Source organism: Oncorhynchus keta, chromosome 11 (genome assembly GCF_023373465.1).
Source record: "Oncorhynchus keta strain PuntledgeMale-10-30-2019 chromosome 11, Oket_V2, whole genome shotgun sequence".
Taxonomy (NCBI): Eukaryota; Metazoa; Chordata; class Actinopteri; order Salmoniformes; family Salmonidae; genus Oncorhynchus; species Oncorhynchus keta.
The window spans coordinates 47855209-47878723 of NC_068431.1; the positions used below are offsets into that span (position 1 = coordinate 47855209).

General features: G+C 40.8%; 3 protein-coding genes across 4 annotated transcripts; 1 reads left to right on the top strand and 2 right to left on the bottom strand.

Annotated features, from left to right (window-relative positions):
• Positions 1–970: 970 nt before the first annotated feature.
• Positions 971–13189, bottom strand: pold3 (polymerase (DNA-directed), delta 3, accessory subunit). Its single transcript, XM_035780954.1, has 12 exons — positions 13036–13189; positions 12556–12611; positions 12344–12443; positions 12114–12153; positions 4033–4165; positions 3675–3921; positions 3508–3580; positions 3035–3182; positions 2694–2803; positions 2476–2576; positions 2269–2347; positions 971–1598 (listed from the first exon to the last, which is right to left on the bottom strand). The coding sequence occupies exons 1-12, from the start codon at positions 13090–13092 to the stop codon at positions 1396–1398; spliced, it is 1347 nt and encodes a 448-aa protein (XP_035636847.1). The 5' UTR covers positions 13093–13189; the 3' UTR covers positions 971–1395.
• Positions 13190–15009: 1820 nt separating this feature from the next.
• Positions 15010–20713, top strand: LOC118390414 (sialidase-3-like). Of its 2 annotated transcripts, none has more exons than XM_035780955.1 (3): positions 15010–15114; positions 18433–18681; positions 18807–20713. In XM_035780955.1, exons 1-3 carry the CDS (start codon positions 15046–15048, stop codon positions 19800–19802), a joined length of 1314 nt encoding a protein of 437 aa, XP_035636848.1. In that variant the 5' UTR covers positions 15010–15045; the 3' UTR covers positions 19803–20713. The 2 variants fall into 2 exon arrangements, with proteins under 2 accessions (XP_035636848.1, XP_035636849.1); XM_035780956.2 differs by lacking the exon at positions 15010–15114 and adding an exon at positions 18026–18222.
• A 66-nt stretch (positions 20714–20779) lies between these two features.
• Positions 20780–23294, bottom strand: wdr73 (WD repeat domain 73). Its single transcript, XM_035780957.1, has 8 exons — positions 23173–23294; positions 22856–22923; positions 22660–22745; positions 22469–22557; positions 22320–22387; positions 21963–22127; positions 21468–21836; positions 20780–21320 (listed from the first exon to the last, which is right to left on the bottom strand). The coding sequence occupies exons 1-8, from the start codon at positions 23232–23234 to the stop codon at positions 21082–21084; spliced, it is 1146 nt and encodes a 381-aa protein (XP_035636850.1). The 5' UTR covers positions 23235–23294; the 3' UTR covers positions 20780–21081.
• Positions 23295–23515: the final 221 nt, after the last annotated feature.

Consider the following 23515-nt stretch of genomic DNA (forward strand, 5'->3'; position numbering starts at 1 on the left):
CAAAAAGATTTATAACCAACTGCCTGCTTTTTGATAGTAAATGTATCACCCAAGTCCTCCCTCACACAAACGTACCTTTGAAGAAACCTGGAAACCGTTTATCATTGTTCCCTCATTGTATAGCCAAGTCTCGGAGTTGGACCATCCATGGCCTGTTTTTCCATTGCATGTGTTTGCTTAACAGTTGCCTTTTACTCATGAAAAAATAACTTATTTATTCATTATTATTCACTTTTATAAATGTGACGTTCATTATGTTGGCTGCTAAAATGACACATTAACCTTCATGTTCGTGACTCAGAATCTGTTTACACAAGCAGCCCAATTCTGATTTACCAATAATTAGCCTAGTCTTTGACCAATCAGATCAGACATTTTTACCAATAATTGGGCAAAAGATCAGAATTGCGCAACCTGTGTAAACGCATCCAGAGCACCAAAAGTAAGATTGGGGTTAGTTCAGATTTTGTTCCTGGCGGTCAAAGTTGAACTACTGTACTGCGCAAACGTTGTTTCCATTGAATGTATTAAATTAATCCAGACATACATTCCCAAAACACATGAACGTTGTTTAATCTTATCCTGGGAATTTCTGAGAGCCAGTTGGTTTATAAATTATCAGACTACAGCCTGTCAAAGGGTTTTCTCCTGCATCGACGTGTGTAGTAAACCATGCAGCAATCAATAACACCGCTATGGCACTGGATCAGACACGTCATTTGATTCCAAAGTGTGCTTCCAGATTCAAGCCTTGACAACGGCTGTCCACGTTCTAGCAATCACAATCTGAGAGCCTGAGTGACGTGTCAAAACCACAGGAAGCAAACCTATTACTCACAAAAGATAAGACCGGATACAGCTGAAATGCCACACCTGTATTTTCAACACAAACCAGTTACTTGATTGTTCATATACTGTGAATATTGAACACGGTTCAACTTGGCTTTGACATATTGTACAGAACACAATATATGAAAATAGATTTAATGAACATACACGTTCAAACATTGAAGAACATATTCTACCAGCAAAAAAAATAGCATCATAGACATGTTTGTTTGTTCTGTACTGGTTCACCACACCATGAACCCTTCAATACTTGCAGAATTGTAAACTAAACATAAAAACCAAATATAAATGCTGCCATGATAAAGTAGCTCCGATGGTACTTCACAATGCAAGTGGATATATTTATTCAATCATATACAGTAATGTGGAAATTATTTGAAAAGTGTGATTTAAAAAATGAGTAGAGCATTCTACCAAATGTTGCCAAATGATAGAACATCCACCCATCCATCCTCTGGAGCGTTTGAAAATGTGTCCGTCTAGATTCTCTTCACTTGGGCCTCAAGCTCCTTATCAGTGTTCAGTGCAACGACATGAGTAGGTCTGTCATTTCTTCTGGAAGAATCCCATAATAGAAGCCTGCTTAGTAGATTTATTAGAGGCTGCAGAAGCTTTCTTACTTTTCTTCTCCTCCTCTTTTTTGCCAGTTGATGGTTTTGGTTGGTTTGGATTCTTCGGAGTTGGTTGACTGAACTTAAAGTCATCCTCAGTCTCGGAGTAGGATTCACTCTCATAGTCTTTCTCGGTCACTGGAAGGTAGACAATATTTAAATGATTTTCAGATCAGACAGCCTATAGAATTAATTTTTTTATTTTGTATAGAAAGAATGGATTTAGTCACTTTGGGGAATATACAGTACCAGTCAAAAGTTTGGACACACCTACTCATTCAAGGGTTTCTATATTTAAAAAATATATATTTTCTATATTGTAGAATAATAGTGAAGACATTAAAACTATGATATAACACATATGGAATTATGTAGTAATCAAAAAAAGTGTTAAAACAAATCTAAATATATTTTAATGAGATTGTTCAAAGTAGCCACCCTTTGCTTTGATGACAGCTTTGCACACTCTTGGCGTTCTCTGAGGTAGTCACCTGGAATGCATTTAAATTAACAGGTGTGCCTTGTTAAAAGTTCATTTGTGGAATTTCTTTCCTTCGTATTGCATTTGAGCCAATCAGTTGTGTTGTGACAAGATGGGGGGGGTGTACAGAAGATAGCCCTATTTGGTAAATAGATGTAGACAATTGTAAAAATGAAGAAAAACCCTGGAATGAGTAGGTGTGTCCAAACTTCTGACTGGTACTGTAAATAACCTTCATGTTTATATCAGAGGAGTTAGGCCTAAGCAAAATGTTTTGATGTAAAATTTAAATAGAAACAAAACTCCCAACACAACTCAATATATTACCAATGCATCCTTCGTCATCCACAAATGTGCGCGATTTCAAGACACGTCTCCTCTTCCTTCGTTTACAACCTGAAAGCTCCTGCATGGATCGACAGGTAGTCGATCACAAATGGGTGATTAAAACTAAATGAAACACGCCAATTATACATCCTGCAACGTCGACAGTTTAGTACCCAAATTAAATAGCAGTAAAATGTGAAAGCTTACATCTGAATGTGAAACAGCAACTGGTTCTTTCTTTACTTGAATCTCAGGACTTGGTGATGGGTCCCTCTTTTCTTGCAACTGTGGAGGAGAGTCTGGAATAACTGTTAAAATAGAATAGTTCTGTTTTCAATCATGAAACAATTGAATAATGAAGTCCAGTGTGAATGTCGAGGGGAGCCCGAGCAATACGCTTCCCCGCCCTTTACAGCTGGTCTTACCCTCATCGTCACTACTGTCTGGCTCGGGCTTCTTTATCCTCCGTCTCTTCTTCCTCCGACTCTCGTTCTTCTCCTCTTCACTATCAGAATGTTCAAGACGCTTGGTCTTACTATCGAGAGGAAAATATCCCGTTAAAGCATACTCCGTTCTAAATGTCAATGTCGACCGCAAAGACAGGATTTAAAAAAATAAACAACGTTTTTGTTCTGAGATACTACACAACCATAGTGTCCCAGAAAAATACTTCCTTTTATAAATCGCTAAAGTACCCATTTTACTTTTGTTAGGACGAAAGTTGTATATTCATACAAGGACTCCTACCAGGTTTAATAGTACACACCTTGTATCTTTCTCAACCACAGCATCCTTTGCTAGTTCCTCCTTGACAGGAGTCTTTGCTTTAGGAGGTGGACTTGAGGGCTTCTCATCCACCGAGGAGGATGTCTGGGCTATTTCTACCTCTTCCTTGATGGATTTGTCAGGTTTTTCTGTGGTGGATATACAGGATTTATTTTAAGAGATTTGAAGGACAATAGTAGTATTTACATGTGAAACTATAGAAAGGCATCCACCATATATAGTGGGGAGAACAAGTATTTGATACACTGCCGAAATGCAAATTAATTACTTAAATCATACAATGCGATTTTCTGGATTTTTGTTTTAGATTCCGTCTCTCACAGTTGAAGTGTACCTATGATAAAAATGACAGACCTCTACATGCTTTGTAAGTAGGAAAACCTGCAAAAACGGCAGTGTATCGAATACTTGTTCTCCCCACTGTATATGATATGGGATTGTTGAAATACTTACTGGCTGCTTGTTTCGCAAAGAAGTTGGCCACGGGATTTGTTTTCGGAGCAGGTTTAGTTTTGGAGGTCTCGACCTACAATATCAAACAAATGTGACATCGGAAGTGAACATTACGTCTTGCAATTTAGAGCACATGTACACACTAACCAAAGAAACAAAACACATACCACAGGTGTAACCTCTTTCTGCTCCAATTTAATCTCTTTGCTTGAATCTGGATTCTTGGAGACATTCTTGTTTGCAAACATTCCCATAATGCCTTTGGGTTGCTTGGAGGTGGGTTTAGAGGCCAGATTAGAATGGTTTGCTTTGATTTGCTCCGTCTCTGGTGGTGGGGCCTGTGTCGTCTCACAGGCCTGCTGCACCTCTGCCGAGGACCTAGGCACCGCATCAGCACAACGTATTGCACTGTACCTGCAAATAGATATTATGTTCTGATAAATAGCCTAGGTCACTAAACCTTTGAATATTTCGCCAAAATTTCTCAATCTATTATTTTCACTTTAAGTGTAAATACTGATGTACCTGCTGCAATTTCTTAGATTCTCTTTCACAGTGTCATAATCAGCACTGTACAGAGGACCACTGTCTTTCAGCACAGCCTTCTGAACACTGTACACATGTACGCTGACCGTCAGGCTCATCTTTGACTTCGCATCTAGAAAGGATGACAGATTGTGTTTTGGTGACAATTTCAGAAGACTTCATATTCATCTTAATGAGAAGGAAACACCATAACAAATCAAGTCAGGAAATGAGGCAGGTGAACAGAACCCTAGTAAGTTAGGTGAATCTTTCCTTTCAAGCACAATTCGATACACATTCATAGTAGATATACCTTCAGAAGGTATTCCTACCTAGACTTATTCCATATTTGTGTTACACCCCAAATTCAAAATGGATGAAATATATCTACACAAAATACCCCATAATGACAAAGTGAAAATTAAGATATTTTTGCAAATGTATTGAAAATAAAATACAGAAATCTAATTTACGTAAGTGCTCACACCCCTGAGTAAAGACTTTGTAGAAGCACCTTTGAGTCTTTCTGGGTAAGTCCTTCGGAAACATTCACTTCTTGGTAAGCAACTGCAGTGTACAGTTGGCCATGTGTTTTAGGTTAATGTCCTGCTGAAAGCTGAATTAATCTCCCAGTGTCTGGTGGAAAGCAGACAACCAGGTTTTCCTCTAGGATTTTTCCTGTGCTTAGCTCCATTGTTTATTTTTTTATCCTGGAAAAACTCCCCAGTCCTTAACGATTACAAGCATACCCATAACATAATGCAGCCACCACTATGCTTGAAAATATGGAGAGTGGTACTGTGTAATGTGTTTTATTTGCCCCAAACATAACACTTTCTATTCAGGAATATAAAAGTGAATTGCTTTGCCATATTACTTTTTATTCTGTACAGCCTTCCTTATTTTCAGTCTGACAATTCAGTTAATATTGTGGAGTAACTACAACGTTGATCCATCCTCAGTTCTCCCATCACAGCCATTATACTCCAACTGTTTAAAAGTCACCATTGGCCTCATGGTGAAATACCCAAGCGTTTTCCTTTCACCCGTATCTTTGTAGAGACACCATCCACTGCTTTTTTTAAACTTCTACCCAGCTACCAATAGGTACCCTTCTTTGCGAGGCATTGGACAACCTTCCCTAGTCTTTGCGGTTGAATCAGTGTTTGATATTCACTGCTCGACTGAGGGACCTAATTGTATATGTGGGGTACAGAGATGAGGTAGTCATTCAATGTTAAAGAATATTATTGCACAAAGAGTGAGTCCATGCAACTTATTAAGCACATGTTCACTTCTGCTTAACAAAAGGGGTTGCATACTATTGACTGACGACAGTTCAGCTTTATTTATTTGTATTAATTTGTCAAAATAACTAAAAACATAATTCCACTTTGGCACTATGGGGTATTGTGTGTAGAACTGAGACAAACAAACACAAATCACAAGTTAATACATTTTAAACTCAGGCTGTAAGACAAAAATGTGGAAAAAGACAAGGAGTATGAATACCTTCTGAAGACACGGATAGTTTCAAACTATCTGGTTTGATTTAGCTTTTTGTCCCCCCCCCCCCCACTGATTAACTTGTAATTTTAGGAACAGCAAAAATAGTTTGAGCAAGCAATATGTCAATATCTTTATATTGGCTTTGTCATAGCGCGTCACTAATGTATTTCAATCACCATTTTATTTCAGCGGGCTCTATCTCGCTTTGAAAAAACTTTAAGCCAATTCCCAATGATATTGGGCTGGATGATAATATGGGAAAACTGCTGAATGATCAGAGAAATTATAGTCGAAGCTTTTCTTTTAGGCTATTTACAGAAAAATAAGTCCTGGACGCTTTGCTAGCAATAGACAAGAAATCCACAGGGGCCGACCAATTGGATCCCGGGTCTGCTTTAGTGTGCAGGGCCCATCATTGTTGGCTTAATATCCCACATTAAACATTGTTATCACGAGAATAAAAAGCAACAACCAAAAAAAAGTCTAGAAATCAGCTTGTGCTGCCACTCCATAAGGGCACGGATAGTAGTGATCTTAAATCATTTTTCGCCCCATTTCAAGGCTTCCTTGTCGAGATAAGATTCTTGAATCTTTAGTAAAATGTACAACTTTGCTCTTTTTTTTTCATCTGAGAAATGTATTTAGAATGTAAACCAATCAGGGTTTAGGCCTGGACATAGCACCATCACAGCAACCACTTTAGTTGTTCATGATCTCATCCATGCTTTAGACACTAAAAAGAAATGCTGCGTTGTTTGTGGACCTGTCAAAAGATTTGATTCTGTTGATCAGGCCATTTTACTGAATAAGTTGTCCTCGATAGGCATGAGCTCTGACGGCTGTTCATGGTTTCATGATTATCTAAGTGACAGAACTCAGGGCATCGTGATTGATGGGGTTAAGTCTGAGTTTCCTGACGTACATAAAAAGGTGTACCACAGCAGGCGTTTTTGGCACAGTTTTTTCCCCCTCACTATTTATATGTACACACCATTGGTCAATCTGCACTTCCTCTAGTGCATTCGGGAAAGTATTTAGACAGCTTCAATTGTTTCACATTTTGTTACGTTACAGCATTATTCTAAAATGGATGTAAAGAAAAAAAACTCATCCTCAGGCCTCCCGAGTGGCGCGGTGGTCTAAGGGACTGCGTCGCAGTGCTAGCTGTGCCACTAGAGATTCTGGGTTGGAGTCCAGGCTCTGTCGCAGCCGGGCCACGACCGGGAGACCCATGACCGCACAATTGGCCCAGCGTCGTCCGGGTTTGGCGGCAAGGATGTCCTTGTCCCATCGCACTCTAGCGACTCCTGTGGCGGGCCGGGCACAGTGCACGCTGACAGTCGTCAGGTGTACAGTGTTTCCTTTGACACATTGGTGTGACTGGCTGCCGGGTTAAGCGAGCAGTGTGTCAAGAAGCAGTGCAGCTTGGTTGGGTTGTGTTTCGCATCTCCCAAGTCCGTATGAGAGTTGCAGCGATGAGACAAGACTAACTACCAATTGGATACCACGAAAAGGGGGGTTAAAAAAATACATTTAAATAACTTTCCTCAAACTACACACAATACGAAAACAAGTTTGACATGTTGGAAACTGTATTACAAATAAAAACTGAAATATATTTTTTTTTACACAAGTATTCAGACCCTTTGCTATGAGACTCAAAATTGAGGTAAGGTGCATCCTGTTTCTATTGTTCATCTTTGAGATGTTTCTACAACTTGGGAGTCCACCTGTGGTAAATTCAATTGATTGCACATGATTTGGAAAGGCACACACTGGTCTATATAAATGGTCCCACGGTTTACAGTGCATGTCAAAGCAAAAACCAAGCCATGAGGTTGAAGGAACTGTCCGTAAAAGCTCAGAGACAGGATTGTTCGAGGCACAGATCTGGGGAAGGGCACCAAAACATTTCTGCAGCATTGAAGGTCCCGAAGAACACATTGGCCATCATTCTTAAATGGAAGAAGTTTGGAACCACCAAGACTCTTCCTAGAGCTGGCCGACTGGCCAAATTGAGGAATCGAAGGTGGTCAGGGAGGTGACCAAGAACCCAATGGTCACTCTGATAGAGCTCCAGAGTTCCTCTGTGGGGATGGGAGAATCTTCCGGAAGGACAACCATCTCTACAGCACTCCACCAATCACACCTTTATGGTAGAGTGGCCAGACAGAAGACACTCCTCAGTAAAAGGCACATGACAGCCCACTTGGAGTTTGCCAAAAGGCACCTAAAGGACTCTGACAATGCGAAACAAGATTCTCTGGTCTGATGAAACCAAGATTGAACTATTTGGCCTGAATGCCAAGTGTCACGTCTGGAGGAAACCTGGCACCATCCCTACGGTAAAGCATGGTGGTGGCAGCATCATGCTGTGGGGATGTTATTCAGCGGCAGGGACTGGGAGACTAGTCAGGATCCAGGCTAAGATGAACAGAGAAAATTACAGAGATCCTTGATGAATACCTGTTCCAGAGTGCTCAGGACCGCAGACTGGGGTGAAGTTTCACCTTCCAACAGGACAACGACCCTAAGAACAGACAAAACAATGCAGGAGTGGCTTCGGGACAAGTCTCTGAATGTCCTTGAGTGGCCCAGCCAGAGCCCAGACATGAACCCGATCAAACATCTCTGTAGAGACCTGAAAATAACTGTGCAGCAACACTCCCCACCCAACCTGGCAGAGCTCAAGAGGCTCTGCAGAGAAGCAGGGGATAAGCTCCCCAAATACAGGTGTGCCAAGCTTGTAGCATCATACCAAAGGAGACTCGAGGATGTAATCGCTGCCAAAGGTGCTTCAACAATGTACTGAGTAAAGGGTCTGAATACTTATGTAAAATGTCACATTTCAGTATTTAATCAATTATTTAAAAAAATTCTAAACCTGTTTTTGCTTTTTCATTATGGGGTAGTGTCTGTAGATTGATAAGGAATACATTTTTGAATAATCCTGTAATGTAACAAAATGTGGAAAAAGTCAAGGGGCCTGAATACTTTCCGAATGCACTGTATATGCGGATGATACTAGTATGTATGCCATTTCCCCGACTGTTGATCTGGCTGTATCAAAACTAGTCAGAATTTATAGCTGTGCATGAATCCCTTGACGATTTAAAACTTGTGCTTAATACGGGCAAAACAAAATATGTTTTTAAACTCTCATAAGAATGTTTCAGATGAACTACATGTTCACTCATTAGATGGCTCACCAATCATACCTGTTCCCGCATTTAAATACTTAGACATTTGGATCAGTGGAGGACTCCTCATAATAATGGCTGGAATGGACCTAATGGAATGGCATCAAACACCTGGAAACCATGCGTTTGATACCATTCCACTGATTCCGCTCCAACCATTACCACAAGCCAGTTCTCCCCAATTAAAGTACCACCAACCTCCTTTGATTTGGATTGATATGGAGCTGACGTAAAAATAATAAAAATAAACATTTTGACGAGTTGGTTAAGTCAAGATTTAACGTAGTCTTTTTCTACCTAAACAGATCATGCCCCTAAGCAGTAGGAAGCAGATTATTCAGTCAATCTTTATCTGTTCTTGATTATGGTGATATTATTTATCAAAGTGCAGCTGCTGCTACTCTGAAACCTTTGGATGCCCTTTTCTGATACTCACCACTGCATCCTGTATCAAAAGGTTGGCTGAACTTTGCTAAAGACCCGTCGATCTCTACATTGTTTAGAAGGCCCTACTTCATAAACGTCCGTCTTATCGAACTTTGCTGCTGAAGTACATGTATCAGAGTTACTTAACCCGGTCACATGATTGGTTAACTCGAGGTTCCTAGGGTCTCCGACTACGTAAGTATACTTTTAATGCACTGTATTCCTGGAACAAAATTCAAAATACATTTCATGTTGATGTTCTGGTGCCATTGGGGCAATTTAAAGCTTTGATTGGGGACGTATTTGGGTAGGAATGTAACTATTTTTCTGGTTGATTTGTAATGTTTTATCTGTGCTTCCCATGACTGTTTATACAGACACACACATAGTACCAGTCAAAAGTTTGGACACCTACTCATTCAAGGGGTTTGCTTGATGTTTTTAGTATTTTCTACATTGTAGAATAAAATTGAAGACATCAAAACTATGAAAACACATATGGAATCATATAGTAACCAAAAAGTGTTACATCAAAATATATTGTAGATTCTTCAAAGTAGCCACCCTTTGCCTTGATGAAGGCTTTGCACACTCTTGGCATTCTCCTAACAAGCTTCCCACATATGCTGAGCACTTGTTGGCTGCTTTTCCTTCACTCTGTTGTCCTACCTCATCCCAAACCATGTCAATTGGTTTGCGGTTGGGTGATTGTGGTGGCCAGGTCATCTGATGGAGCACACTATCACTCACCTTCTGTGGTCAAATAGCCCTTACACAACCTGGTGGTGTGTTTTGGGTCATTGTCCTGATGAAAAAACAAATGATAGTCCCACTAAGAGAACCAGATGGGATGGCGTATCGCTGCAGAATACTGTGGTAGCCATACTGGTTAAGTGTGCCTTGAATTTGAAATACATTAGATTTATTTGGGCTGCAGATAATTTCCGATTTCTGAGGCTGGTAACTAATGAACTTATCCTCTGCAGCAGAGGTAACTCTGGGTCTTCCTTTCCTGTGGCGGTCCTCATGAGAGCCAGTTCCATAATAGCGCTTGATGGTTTTTGAGACTGCACGTGGAGAAACTGTCAAAATTCGTAACATTTTCCAGATTGACTGACCTTTGACTTCAAGTAATGACGGACTGTGGTTTATTTTTGCTTATATGAGCCGTTCTTGAAATAACATGGACTTGGTCTTTTACCAAATAGGGCTATCCTCTGTATACCAAACCTACCTGTCACACCACAACTGATTGGCTCAAACGCATTAAGGACAGAAACTCCACAAATTAACTTTTAACAAGGCACACCTGTTAATTGAAATGCATTCCAGGTGACTACCTCATGGAGCAGTGGATGTCTTCACTATTATTCTACAATGTAGAAAGAAATAAAAACCCTTGAATGAGTAGGTCCAAACTTGTCCAAACTTTTGACTGGTACTGTGTGTATATATTAGAGGTCGACAGATTATGATTTTTCAGCGCCGATACCGATTATTGGAGGACCAAAAAAAAGCTGCTACCGATTAATCGGTCGATTTTTATATAGATAGATATATCTATCTTATCTATGTGTGTAATAATGACAATTACAACAATAATGAATGAACACTTTTATTTTAACTTAATATGATACATAAATAAAATCAATTTAGTCTCAGATAAATAATGAAACATGTTCAATTTGATTTAAATAATGCAAAACCAGTGTTGGAGAAGTAAAAGTGCAATATGTGCCATGTTAAAAAAAAGCTAACGTTTAAGTTCCTTGCTCAGAACATATGAAAGCCGGTGGTTCCTTTTAACGAGTCTTCAATATTCCCAGTTAAGATTCCCAATATTCACAGTTCGCAACAAGCCAGACGAGACGGCCCAAACTGCTGCATATACCCTGACTCTGCTTACACTGAACACAAGAGAAGTGACAATTTCAGGCACCGCATTGATTATATGCAGCGCAGGACAAGCTAGTTAAAACTAGTAATATCATCAACCATGTGCAGTTAACTAGTGATTGTGTTAATACTGATTGTTTTTTTATAAGATAAGTTTAATGCTAGCTAGCAACTTACCATGGCTCCTTGCTGCCTGCACTCACGTAACAGGTGGTCAGCCTACCAGGCAGTCTCCTCGTGGAGTGCTATATAAATCGGCCATAATTGGCAATTGTTATGAAAACTTGAAATTGGCCATTCAGATTAGTCGGTCGACCTCTAGTGTGTGTGTGTGTGTGTGTGTGTGTGTGTGTGTGTATATTCATGTTGTATCATGCAGGGCATATTTGAAGAAAAAAATACCCAGGTGTCAATAGGTCTTCCCTGATAAAAGAAAAGGCTAAATACCAACAACAAAAACATCAATTCTACCACAGCTTTAGATTTCACCCAGTCTCAAAAGCTAATAGTTTTGATAATTTGGAACTTGCATAATGATTGCTGTCCTCGTCATGAAATTACAACTTTACCCTGTTCATGTAAAAATGACCAAATGCACTTGTAGATCAATATCCTACATAGTTACACGCACAAAGGTTTGATAGGCTACAGGAGAGGACGCATCAATTCAGTCAACAGATTTGAGGTATTTTCAGAATCAGGCAGAAAGAAAATAGTATGATTCATAATAATATAATAATAATAATATAATAATATATGCCATTTAGCAGACGCTTTTATCCAAAGCGACTTACAGTCATGTGTGTATACATTCTACGTATGGGTGGTCCCGGGAATCGAACCCACTACCCTGGCGTTACAAGCGCCATGCTCTACCAACTGAGCTACAGAAGGACCACAATAGCCATTCATAGCTTTTGAATCCATTTTCTGACCAATGAATACTTCATTCGGATCGGTTTGGACTCCAGCGGACCGATGCGCTCATATCTTAAACATTTGAAACGGTATCGATGCATATGGGTGAATTGTTCAATCCTTACAACTTACCCTCCAGCTGATCCTCTCGCACTACTGACACCTTGTGACTCTGAAAAGAAAGCATTAAAAAAAAAACATTGAAAAGACCTAAGCACTGCATATAACACTGGAACTAAAAAAAAGTAAGAATCCTAAGTCCAAATAGGCTTACTGCTTGCTGTATGTCATGTTCTGAAGGGGCATGGTGAGCAGTTGTGTGCATTGTGCATAAAAATTGGCGTTTTGGCTTGTTCTCTTACCGTGGTACCATTCTCAACAAACTTGCCAGACACAAGGTAGGTAGCATGGAGCCGAGCAGAGCCTTCTTTCCTCTTTTGATCCAAGTAATGGAAGAGCATTCTGAAATAGACACATTGTGGTGGAACCATAGACTCATTTACAGGTGGTGGTTTAAACACAACAAAACGTTGGAAGGCAAGTAATGTGGGTGGTTCTGGATAACGTTACTCACTGTTTGGCTAGGTTGACATGGACCCCAAGGGTGAGACTCAGCCATTTGTAGGTCACCTGTTTGAACACACACACACACACACACAAGAGAACACAATAGTCTGTTGTCAACATAGATATGGCCGGGATACACTAAACTCGGTTAACCGAGAACAAAAGTATTGCGTAATTGGTCAGACGTTTACGCAGCTAACGTGGTCTGTCCACGAGAGATTAGGGATGCATAACTAACTACAGTACCTAAATAACGACGTAATTTACACCACAACAATGTATTTAATCCTGACAATTTCGCAAGCTCTGGTGTATTCCGATCTTCTAGGATTGCAGCTCCAACCTTCCCCAATTCAACGAACTGTAGCTAGTTAGCTAGTCTCAAAATGTGGGGCCTGCTGATGCTGTAGCGAACTTCTATTGGCCCCAGCAGCAAGCTAACAGTAGGTGGATAGATCGAGATATATTAGTTAACTAGGTGACTTACGATTTTATTCTGGTCGTTGACAAATTCATCAATATTATCCAAGTAAAGGTCATCCATTGTGCAATGTATGAAGCTAACGAGTCGATAGCTCTTCTACCTCCGTTTCTGTTTCAGGCGGGAAGGGAAGACACTGACGTCACGGACGCGCTTTATTTACTTTCTTTCATCCGTTAGCGTGGGATGTGTTCAAGAGCATCAAGGGTTCGGGGTCTGTGCATTGCATTTGTACGGAATCATCATGACACACAAAGTTGATGCTATATCACATTGGTCCCTTGTAAAATGGACAGTTTTATAAACTCATTTATTAACACAGATGTTATTGCTACCCAGCTGAATTGCAAAAATATTCCACAAGCCTGGGTGACAGCCCAGGACATTTGCAAGATCCACTGTCACCCTCTTGTCAAGGTTGAATAAAGTTTAAACAGCTATTTGAAATAACACGACAGACTATCAAGGCAAACAAATGCATGATGTCATACATTACAGTTGTAATAGGCTAAATAAACTCAATCAAGAAGGTTTTCCCTGCTTTCCATTGCTTTCACGTGAACCATCTTGCAGCCTACTTTTTCTTCATACTCATTTACATTTACATTTACATTTACATTTAAGTCATTTAGCAGACGCTCTTATCCAGAGCGACTTACTCCTCAGCAAAGTCAAAGCCTCTTCCTTGAAAAACACCCCTGCCCTCTAAGATGCTGGCTACAAAACAAACAGGATTACATATTCAACTAATACTATTGCATACAATAGATATGCACTTCATGTAATCGATGAGGATAAAAATAGGGTAAGTAGGCCTACCTACTTAGAGGGATTTCGCTGATTGTTGTCCTCTCCTTTATTTGTATAAGCATCTCTTCAACTATTTCCCCTCTCTTCTGTATTGGTCTCAGAAGATAGATTCCCAATCTGAGAATTAAAGGTTGTTGTTTCATTATTAAATACGGATGACTGCCATTACATTTGAATGCAGATACCTCGTGACAGATAAAATCACATGTTGACATCTTCATTAGGCACATCCTTCAATAGTTATTCACATAGCTCACCTTTTGTCCCCCCTCTTCTATATGGTTTCTCTATGGAATCAAGGTTTGGGATTTCTTTAAACTTGGAGATTCTTGAGTGTTTGTTCCAACATTCTCATCACATGTTCTATTCCTGTATGACACACATTTACATTACTTAAGGTACTGCAGTGTAGCATTGAAAGTGTACAAAATTGCTTTGACTCGTAGAAAAACTCGACTTCAAGTAATCATAAAAGGGCCCTCACCAACAGGCTCTGCAATGTTTGGCAACCAATATTTTTTATTTTATTTATCCATTATTTTACCAGGTAAGTTGACTGAGAACACGTTCTCATTTACAGCAACAACATGGTGAAAAGTTACAGGGGAGAGGAGGGGGATGAATGAGCCAATCGTAAACTGGGGATATATTAGGTGACCGTGATGTTTGAGGGACATATTGGGAATTTAGCCAGGACACCAGGGTTAACAACCCTACTCTTACGATAAGTGCCATGGGATCTTTAATGACCTCAGAGAGTCAAGGCCACCCATTTAACGACCCAATCCGAAAGACGGCACCCTGCACAGAGCACTTTCCCCAATCACTGCCCTGGGGCATTGGGATATTTTTTTTAGACCAGAGGAAAGAGTGCCTCCTACTGGCCCTCCAACACCACTTCCAGCAGCATCTGGTCTCCCATCCAGGGACTGACCAGGACCAAACCTGTTTAGCTTCACTGAGTGTACAAAACATTGATAACATCTGCTCTTCCGTGACATAGAACAGTGGTTCCCAACACCAGTCCTTGAGTATCCCCAAAAGCACATATTTTTGTTGTAGCCCCGGACAAGCACACCTGATTCAACTCATTGAGGGCCTGATGATTAGTTGTCAAATTGAATCAGGTGTGTCTGTCCAGGGCTATAAAAATGTGTACTGTTGCGGATACTCGAGGACTGGATTTGAGAACCATTGGTCTATGTCATGGAAGAGCAGGTGTTCTCAATGTTTTGTACACTCAGTGTATTACCACGGCAGTTTACAGATATGCAGGTAGGTGTGCATTGTGCACTGTTTTCTTCCATTTACCATACTGTGGACCGGAATAATACTACATTTCGAAACTATGACTGACCTTTTCAGGTTGTAGCATCAGCACCTCAAGAGTTTGAAATCACATGCCATTATCCTTTGCCCTATTCCGTAGGAGTAAATATGAACATATTCCACACACTTCTAGAATTCAAAAAGTAACTTAAGTGTCTATTGTCTATCACTATTAGCAGGTATTCTGTTCAAAGGTGTATGAAGAGGGAACACTTGGTAAATTTCTCCTCTTTGTCATCATATACTGCCACCCAGTGGAATGTAAAGGTACTACACCAACTTTTACCAGATAACAAATCATAAGAGCCACATTTCTGAGCACTTGCACACCAGGAAGCCACTCGTTTCATTCTAGTGGTTAAACCCTGTTGAGCAGGAAGGTTTCCTCTATGACTGAGGGAACTAAACCAGAAAACTACACTTACCTACAGTTTAAAATCTACAATAAAAGCAATGTGATTCCAATATGAACATGAACTCACAGCTGCGAGGGGTCATGGCGAGGGGCAGCCTTGTTGGGAGGAAGGCCTGAAGCTGATTTAGTTTTGCATGTTATTTTGGCATTAATATGTGTCACATATACGTTTGCAAACAATGTAAAAATATATATCATTGAGTTAATACAAACATGGTCTCTTTTTTGTTTTCTTGTGTAAGGCAGCTCCAAAATGCAGGTGTTTCAGCCTAGCTCCGTGCTTTCTGTGGTGGTGGAGCAAGCCAGCAGAAAATATGGAGCATTGCGCCATGATTGGCTCAGTGTTCTGTCACTCATGGGGACACTACGCCACCGCCAAGTCTTAAGGGTAGAGCTCGAACAATCTAGCTCCGTGGGTGCTGCCATAGAGTTACATTAGAAGTGCCCATCTAAGAAGAGTCAAGGTCATTGGCCACAGATAACGGCAAATCACGTTATATGTACAGAAACTTTGATTGGACTGATCATGTCAACATCATGCCAGGTCGCAATTGTAAATGAGAACTTGTTCTCAACTTGCCTACCTGGTTAAATAAAGGTGAAATAAAAATAAAATAAAATCATACTTTCAAAATCTTAGCTAGCAGTCATCATCATGAATCAAATCGACAATCTACTGGCAAATCCTTGTCATATGAAGAGAAATTTAGATAAAACGTATCGTTGCTCATCGGCCATTGAACATAAACATCACACAACAAGTTGAAAATCGCAAATTCAACAATGAGTGGTTTGGAAGGAATCAGTGACAGTGGCTAACTGCAAGCATTGCAAAGCAATCAGTGGCCTGCTATTCGGTGGAGTGGCTGTGTGGTCCCATATCTGGGATTAAGGGGCTCTTTTCCAAGTTTAAAATGATAAACATTCAACATTGGCCATGCTGTCAATGAAGCATGATTTGTGCTGCGCTCAAAACAACCGTTAACTCTGAACTGCGAAAACTTGACTTCAGTGAGTTCAAGACAACTGGGAAGTCGGGAATAAACGAGCTCCGACTGGGAAAATACCTTTTGAATCCAACCTCTTTCTAGCGCTACGACCTGAAGAACGTGACGTCCTCATGATTCAACAATGTTTTTTTATGAGTTCCCAGTAGTTTTGAAATCATTTTTTTATGGTGCTGCATAAATTATGTAATATACCAGGGAGATATGTATACTGTAGCTAAGAAAGTAATACTAAGTGCATGTTGTGTAGTAAGATGTTAGTAGCCCATGTGCCTCACCCTAATAATTTGGTCTATGTACACCTCTTAATTTTGCCTGCTTTTCTGACTTGGTGGTGCACATGTAGCCTATAACCTGTTTTAGAGAAATGTAATAATCGAAAATTGTAAGAGCTTTCGATAACGACACAGGGTGAGACCCAGATGCAAACACAGGAGGCAGATGCGTCAAGTCTCTGATATTTATTAGACAACAAGAGGCAGGCAAGAGGCAGATCGAGGACAGGCAAAAGTTCATAAACCAAAGTCCAAATGGTACAGGGTGGCAGGCAGGCTCGAGGTCAAGACAGGCTGAATGGTCAGGCAGGCAGGCAGGCTGTATCCGGGCAGGCAAGAGGTCAGAACCGGGAGGACTATAAAACAGAGACTAAGAAAAAACAGGAGTTCGGAAAAACACTCTGGTAAGCAAGACAAGACACACTGGCGACAGACAAACAGAGAACACAGGATTAAATACACTGGGAATAATGGGGGAGATGGGTGACTCCTGGAGGGGGGTGGAGACAATCACAAAGACTGGTAAAACAGATCAGGGTGTGACACTTTCATTGTCTGCTTATATACCCCCTTTGTTTATCCTAGGGTTCTGACTTGGTGAACAGGTAGAACACTGTAAGAACGGCCCATGTTCTGAGTTCTGTAACTGTACATTTCAAAAGTGCTGAACAAACAGTTATATTGACTACGTCCGTCCTAGCTCGCTCATTAATGTCTTAATCGAAATTACAGGTTGCTTGTCGTCCACTTATGTCATCGTTTGTACATCTCAATTGGCATTAGAAACCACATTTGTTTAAGCAAGTCAGCCATCAGCTATGTTTTTTTTTTAAGGCAGTAAATGAGGCTGAATTAACTGTTTCGCTGCCAGACAAGGCTCTGCTGAGAGCCAGGTGTAGCAGTGGTAAGATTTTGGGACTGCTGTTGGGACAGCTTTATGGCACCGTTTGTCAGCGTTATAGTGCAATTAATATATTGTTTAGTATTGTGTAGTGGCTTTGTTGGCATACATCCCACTTCCATCCCATACTCAAATCGCCACTGAGTAGGCAACCTATGTTTGTTGTGAGCTGGTTAAATATTTACACAGCTTACTTATTTGTAGGTATCCTAGCAACACGGCAACATTTGCAGTCTCTTACCACATTCCCGCCAGCGGTTGGCGGTATAGAATGATTTTGGTCTCTTTTGCGGCGCTACTGACGTTACACAGCACAAGCGATGAGCCAATAACTTCTATTTCACGACACGCTTTCAAATTTGCGTACAAATGGTTTAAGAGATAGCTAAACTTTGACCGTTTTAACTGGGTCTCACGACACAACGGTGTGATTTGTAGCCTAAAAAGCCAGCTCCCGTAAGTGTGTTTTGACTAATTTCGACGTTAGGCTAGTATTATCTTTTTGCATGTTGTTTATTATTTTTCTTGAACGTCAGCTGTCGCGATATAACAGCATAATGTTAGCCGATGAAACTGAGAAAGTGTTTTCATGTCCAGGCAGGGAATCTTGTGAAATTTGTGTCTAAGGTGATTTGTCATGTGTGTATGTAATCCCTCTGTTTGCAGGAACCAGGACATTTAGCTATGGGGAATACCTCATCAAGGAGTTATTTCCCGGGAATCAAAATGCAACCTGCTAAAACGACTCTGTTCAAACGGGAGCAAACTGGGACGACATACAGAATCCCAGCTCTCATCTACCTAAAAGAGAGTCAGACATTCCTTGCCTTTGCAGAGAAGCGCTCTTCCACCAGTGACATTGATGCAAAACTTATTGTTATGAGGAGAGGCACTCAACAAAATGGATCCACTCAGGTAAATGTCGAGTTCAAATCTAAACACATCATAGTCACACAGTTGAAGGTTTTCATGTTTAATTTACATGCATACATTTTTTCATTCCTATTGATGATTTTCAATACTTTCACATTGTTCCCCAGTGGTCAGAATCCCAGGAGCTATTATCAGCATGTTTACCAGACCACCGCACCATGAACCCCTGCCCGGTGTATGAGAAGAATACCAAGACTCTATTCCTATTTTTCATCTGCATTTTGGGTAACACTCCAGAGCACCATCAGATCTGTACAGGCAAGAATAAGGCACACCTGTGTTACATCACCAGTAATGATGAGGGCCAGAGCTGGAGCCAGACAAAGGACTTGACAGAGAGTGTGATAGGCAAAACGGTCAGAAGGTGGGCTACATTTGCTGTGGGACCAGGCCATGGCATTCAAATGGAGAGTGGAAGATTGATCATTCCTACCTATGCCTATTATATCCACTGCAAATGCTTCTCCTTCCCCTTCCCCTTCACGGTACAGCCTCATGCTCTCTCAATATACAGTGACGACTTCGGTCAGACATGGCAAATGGGCAGGATGCTTCAAAGAAAGTCCTGTGAATGTGAGATGGCAGAGATCATAGACCACGAGGGCAGCAGTCACCTGTACTGCAACGCCCGCCATAGAGGTCACAGAGTGGAAGCTTTGAGTGAGAGCAGTGGGGTTTACTTTGACAAGCCCCGCTTGGCTCCAAGGTTAGTGGAGCCGTGCCACGGTGGTTGCCAAGGCAGTGTGATTGGCTTCCCTGCCCCTGAGCAAGGTGAAGAGGGCATGGGTGGTACCACATCACCACCGCTGGCCTCAGACACGCAAACCTGGCTACTCTTCACCCACCCGACCAATAAGAGGACGAGGAAAGACTTGGGAGTGTATTTGAACCGGTCCCCACTGCACACGTCAGGTTGGGACCGGCCCTGGATCGTCCACAGTGGACCCAGTGGCTACTCAGACCTAGCCTACATTGAGGACACAGAGCACTTTGCTTGCCTGATGGAATGTGGTGAGAATAGTGAGCTTGAACAGATTGCCTTTGTGTCTTTTCCCCTCAGTGATGTCATGCAGACCGTTGACGAGAAAGGAAATACCTTCTAGTTTGTTGTGTTTATATTTAAGTACTACACTCAAATTCCAGTCAGATTCAGTGGTCAGTTGAGGCACACGATCATCTTTATCCTCAATTTATATAAAAAGAAGTAATCTGAAAATAATGAAACGTGATCATTTATATCAATCTTTAGTGTAAAAAAGGCAACTGACGCTACGATTTCTTGAAATGCAATCATAGTTAAATCAAATGTTATATAGTATGTAGATGTGATAATTTTATGAAGTCTGACTGTATGCACTGCAATGCATGCTGTCATTGGATACTAATCTCTAAGCAGTGGTCTATTTAAATGGCATACTTTTACTTGCAGTTGTACAATGAAACTCCTTTCACCTCAATGTAGTCATGCAATTCCTTGTTTGCCAAGCACCCTTTGAAGACTACAACCACCTACAGGCCACGATCAGGCAACACTTCTGCTCCTCAGGCGTTACTTTAAGTCATGCGCCCTATTGAATGAACAGACATTCCTGTATCATCTACCGTGACTCATCTGTTCCAACTGCATTGACTTCCTAAACCCACACTCCATTCTGGTCTTTAAGCACTTTCTATCTTATGTTTGACAGTCCACAGCACTGTAAATGTAGGACTACTTAATTTATAAATGTTTTTTTGTTAAAAGATGTATGCTGTTCAGACCCTATGTAATGCACTGACAGTGAACCTCTCTGTAGTGCCTGCTAATGCACAGGTGATAACTCCAATGTTCAAGATCAGTTGAATATGTTCCTTATCTCTAAATGATGCTACAATAGTAGTTCTGCCTCAACTACCTCCACATTACTGTCCTGCCTGCATCCTTGGCTATGCAGAAGATGCATAAAAACATTGTTAATCATTCATGTGAATGGCATGCAGAGCTCTCTTTTGAAAATAAAATTCTAACAAGCTGTGTTTATCTTTTTGATTGACATAATACTGTGAGCGAAGAAACTGCGATGCAAGTGATACTGCCGTCCACCTTTAGGTTCATGGTCCAGGGTTTGTCTTATTTAGCAGGTACATGAAGAGATCAGTTTAATGTTGTAGTCAAATGTCTCTTAAAAAATATAATAGTACAAACCCAGAATACCTCTTTCATGCAAATGTGTGTACAGTATGGGAATAACAACTACTCATAAGAATGGGAAAACAAACAAGTGGCATCTTATCACAAATAGTGCTTTACATATTCCTTACATAATGAAAAGGACATGTTGACTTCAGGCAAGGTTCAACGCTGCATAATGATTAACATTGAGCTGTAAGTGTGTTTGAATGTCAACAGCTGGCAGTGGCTTTGTCGACCCAGTCCCATACATGCACAGACCCGTCTACAGCAGCAGAGAGGACAGTCCTGGGACGACTTGGATGCCAAACATGAGTGGTGACCACAGCTGATGAAGTGTCAAACTGATCGTCAGACATCATGTGACCTCGGTGGATAAAAAGAGGCTGGAATTCCATCAACTCTGGTCTCCAAGAGGCAGTGTCGTAGATTTGCACCATTCCATCAAAACCTAGATGGGAAGACACATTTAATGGAAAAGTTCTGTATTACAAGAGCCTTCAATTGGAACATATATTTAGAAAGCAAGAAATTTGTACAATCCATAAGACATGAGTTAATCACATAAAGCAGGATGAAGGTGTGACATTTTGCTCACCTGACACAGCAAGACAGTTGTCTAAAGCGGGCGCCCATGTCACCTTCATGAAGTCATCACTGGTAGTTTTCCTCTGGACATGAAGCTGGACTTGACACAAGGGGGCTCTTAGGTCCCTTAGATCAGACACAACCACTTGGCAGGCCGAGGAGAGCCTTGCTACACTACAGGAGGATGGATCTGATGAGGACAGGTCTGTTTTAACACCCATACACCAGTGGACGCCCTCTCTCCCTCCAGCTGGGTTATTCTGAAGACCAGAAGGATTCCGTGTGTCCCCCACATACAGGTCACCATTACAGGCACAAGCGAGAAATACACTGCCACTCACAAATTGCAGGGAGCTTAGTAAATCTGGAATGTCTTTCCCTGAGATGGAAGGAAAAAAAGATATCCGTGACTGTTATACACGTGTTTGTACACCAACATTATACTCTATAGGAAATTAGAGTTGCCTGGAATGCTTCAGTGTCACTGTATAAAACAGGCTATTACCCAGAGAGTAGAGTGGCTTCCCTGACGTCAGCTCAGTCAGTTGAATGTCGCTGATCTGAGAGCCATGAAGAACACATGGGCCTCCAGTTAACCCAGGGGCTATTTTGACACCTTTATCTGATGATGCACTCTTCAGTTGTAAAACTCCTGTCCTCTTTATGACATCTAGCATTTGAAGACAAATCCCGCAAGAGAAATAAGATTTCAATGAGGGTAAGGCCGATGCTGACTGGGGCCTAATCAGGTTGTAAATCATCATTTAAATGTGCAGTATAAAGTGGAGAGTAGATAGGAACTGCAGTCTTATTATACTGTAATACACAGAAAAGGAGACAAGGAAACAGTAGGTCTACCCACCACAATCGTCTCCTCCTAAGTCCCACACCTGGAGATTGGAGTTGAAGCCATCATTGGTAACGACACACCTTTACAAGAAACAACCGTTTGAAGATGAAAGCTCATGGCAACAAAAGGAAGTTACATAATCAATGGCTACTATGATATACCTTGTTCCTGGAATGTGTTTGAGGCAATGAATGGAGCCATCTGAGAAACCTCCATGGACCACTTTGAAATCTCGTTCTGCACAAAGACCCTGCCCACATTGAATAGACACATTGGTAGTCAGTGACGTTCCAATACATAATTGATATCTTGAAACGTTTTGTTTCATGCTTTAATCATTTCAATCCATTACCTGATTATCATCAGTGAAAAGTTTCAGTGGCAAAAGCAGCTCTAACATTTCATTTTTATCTGAACTGTAACCTGCAACACATATAGCTGTGGGGTAAAGACAAAAAGTAATTTAAACACAATCAATGTGGTTGGTTGGTTATAATCAAAACATACTATATAGCCTTGTAAAATGTGAAAATTATGAAAAGGCCTACTTTTTTCTGATGTCCATTCAATTACTCTTGTAGGATGTTCAAGTTGATACTCGTGAATATTATTGTATCTGAAAGAGAACTACGTGTGTAAGGTGAACTCGGTTTAGAGCAGGTGCATCACATTTAATAAGAAAAGCAGCAAGTATATACTGTTAAAAGATATTCTAGTCTTATCTGGAACGTCCTAAAACATTGCGCCTGTGAATGTACCCCTAGTGTTTTCCCACAGAGACACGTGAAGCATGATTTAAGCAACTTCAATATATCAAGGAAGTCTCAACTCACTTTCAATATTTCACAAAATAATTCGTACTTACATTTTCAAAGACTCGATAAACCAGTCATCAAATTCATTCTCAACCGAAGAGGTTTCACCCATCTCGTCCACCGCTAAACAACTTCTGTACCTCCGCCTGTATTTGATTAGTAGCAGATAAGCAGCCGTGTTGCCACCTAGCGGATTGGAGTGTAGATCAGAGCAACTCTCTGTAATGCGCATCCAGTCAAAGAGTGGGCCATGTCCACCAACCAAAACATAAACAATGAAGCAAATACATCCACCCCATTACATTTTCACATGCAAATAGCACTTGATTTAATATTTAATATGACAACAAAAATATAAGAATGTTTTTACTGCTGCTCTTGAATTATTTGTTA

Coding starts and splice junctions, on each gene's coding strand:
- pold3 (XM_035780954.1), bottom strand. CDS start 13,092: ATGGATGACCTTTACTTGGATAATATTGATGAATTTGTCAACGACCAG. Junction 2,348..2,475: donor TTGCTGTTTCACATTCAGAT/GTAAGCTTTCAC, acceptor CGATCCATGCAG/GAGCTTTCAGGTTGTAAACG. Junction 1,599..2,268: donor GGATGACGAAGGATGCATTG/GTAATATATTGA, acceptor TCTACCTTCCAG/TGACCGAGAAAGACTATGAG.
- LOC118390414 (XM_035780955.1), top strand. CDS start 15,046: ATGGAAGAGCAGGTGTTCTCAATGTTTTGTACACTCAGTGTATTACCA. Junction 15,115..18,432: donor GGCAGTTTACAGATATGCAG/GTAGGTGTGCAT, acceptor CTCTGTTTGCAG/GAACCAGGACATTTAGCTAT. Junction 18,682..18,806: donor AACAAAATGGATCCACTCAG/GTAAATGTCGAG, acceptor ATTGTTCCCCAG/TGGTCAGAATCCCAGGAGCT.
- wdr73 (XM_035780957.1), bottom strand. CDS start 23,234: ATGGGTGAAACCTCTTCGGTTGAGAATGAATTTGATGACTGGTTTATC. Junction 22,924..23,172: donor TTTATCGAGTCTTTGAAAAT/GTAAGTACGAAT, acceptor GTTCTCTTTCAG/ATACAATAATATTCACGAGT. Junction 22,558..22,659: donor TTTTCACTGATGATAATCAG/GTAATGGATTGA, acceptor CAATGTGGGCAG/GGTCTTTGTGCAGAACGAGA.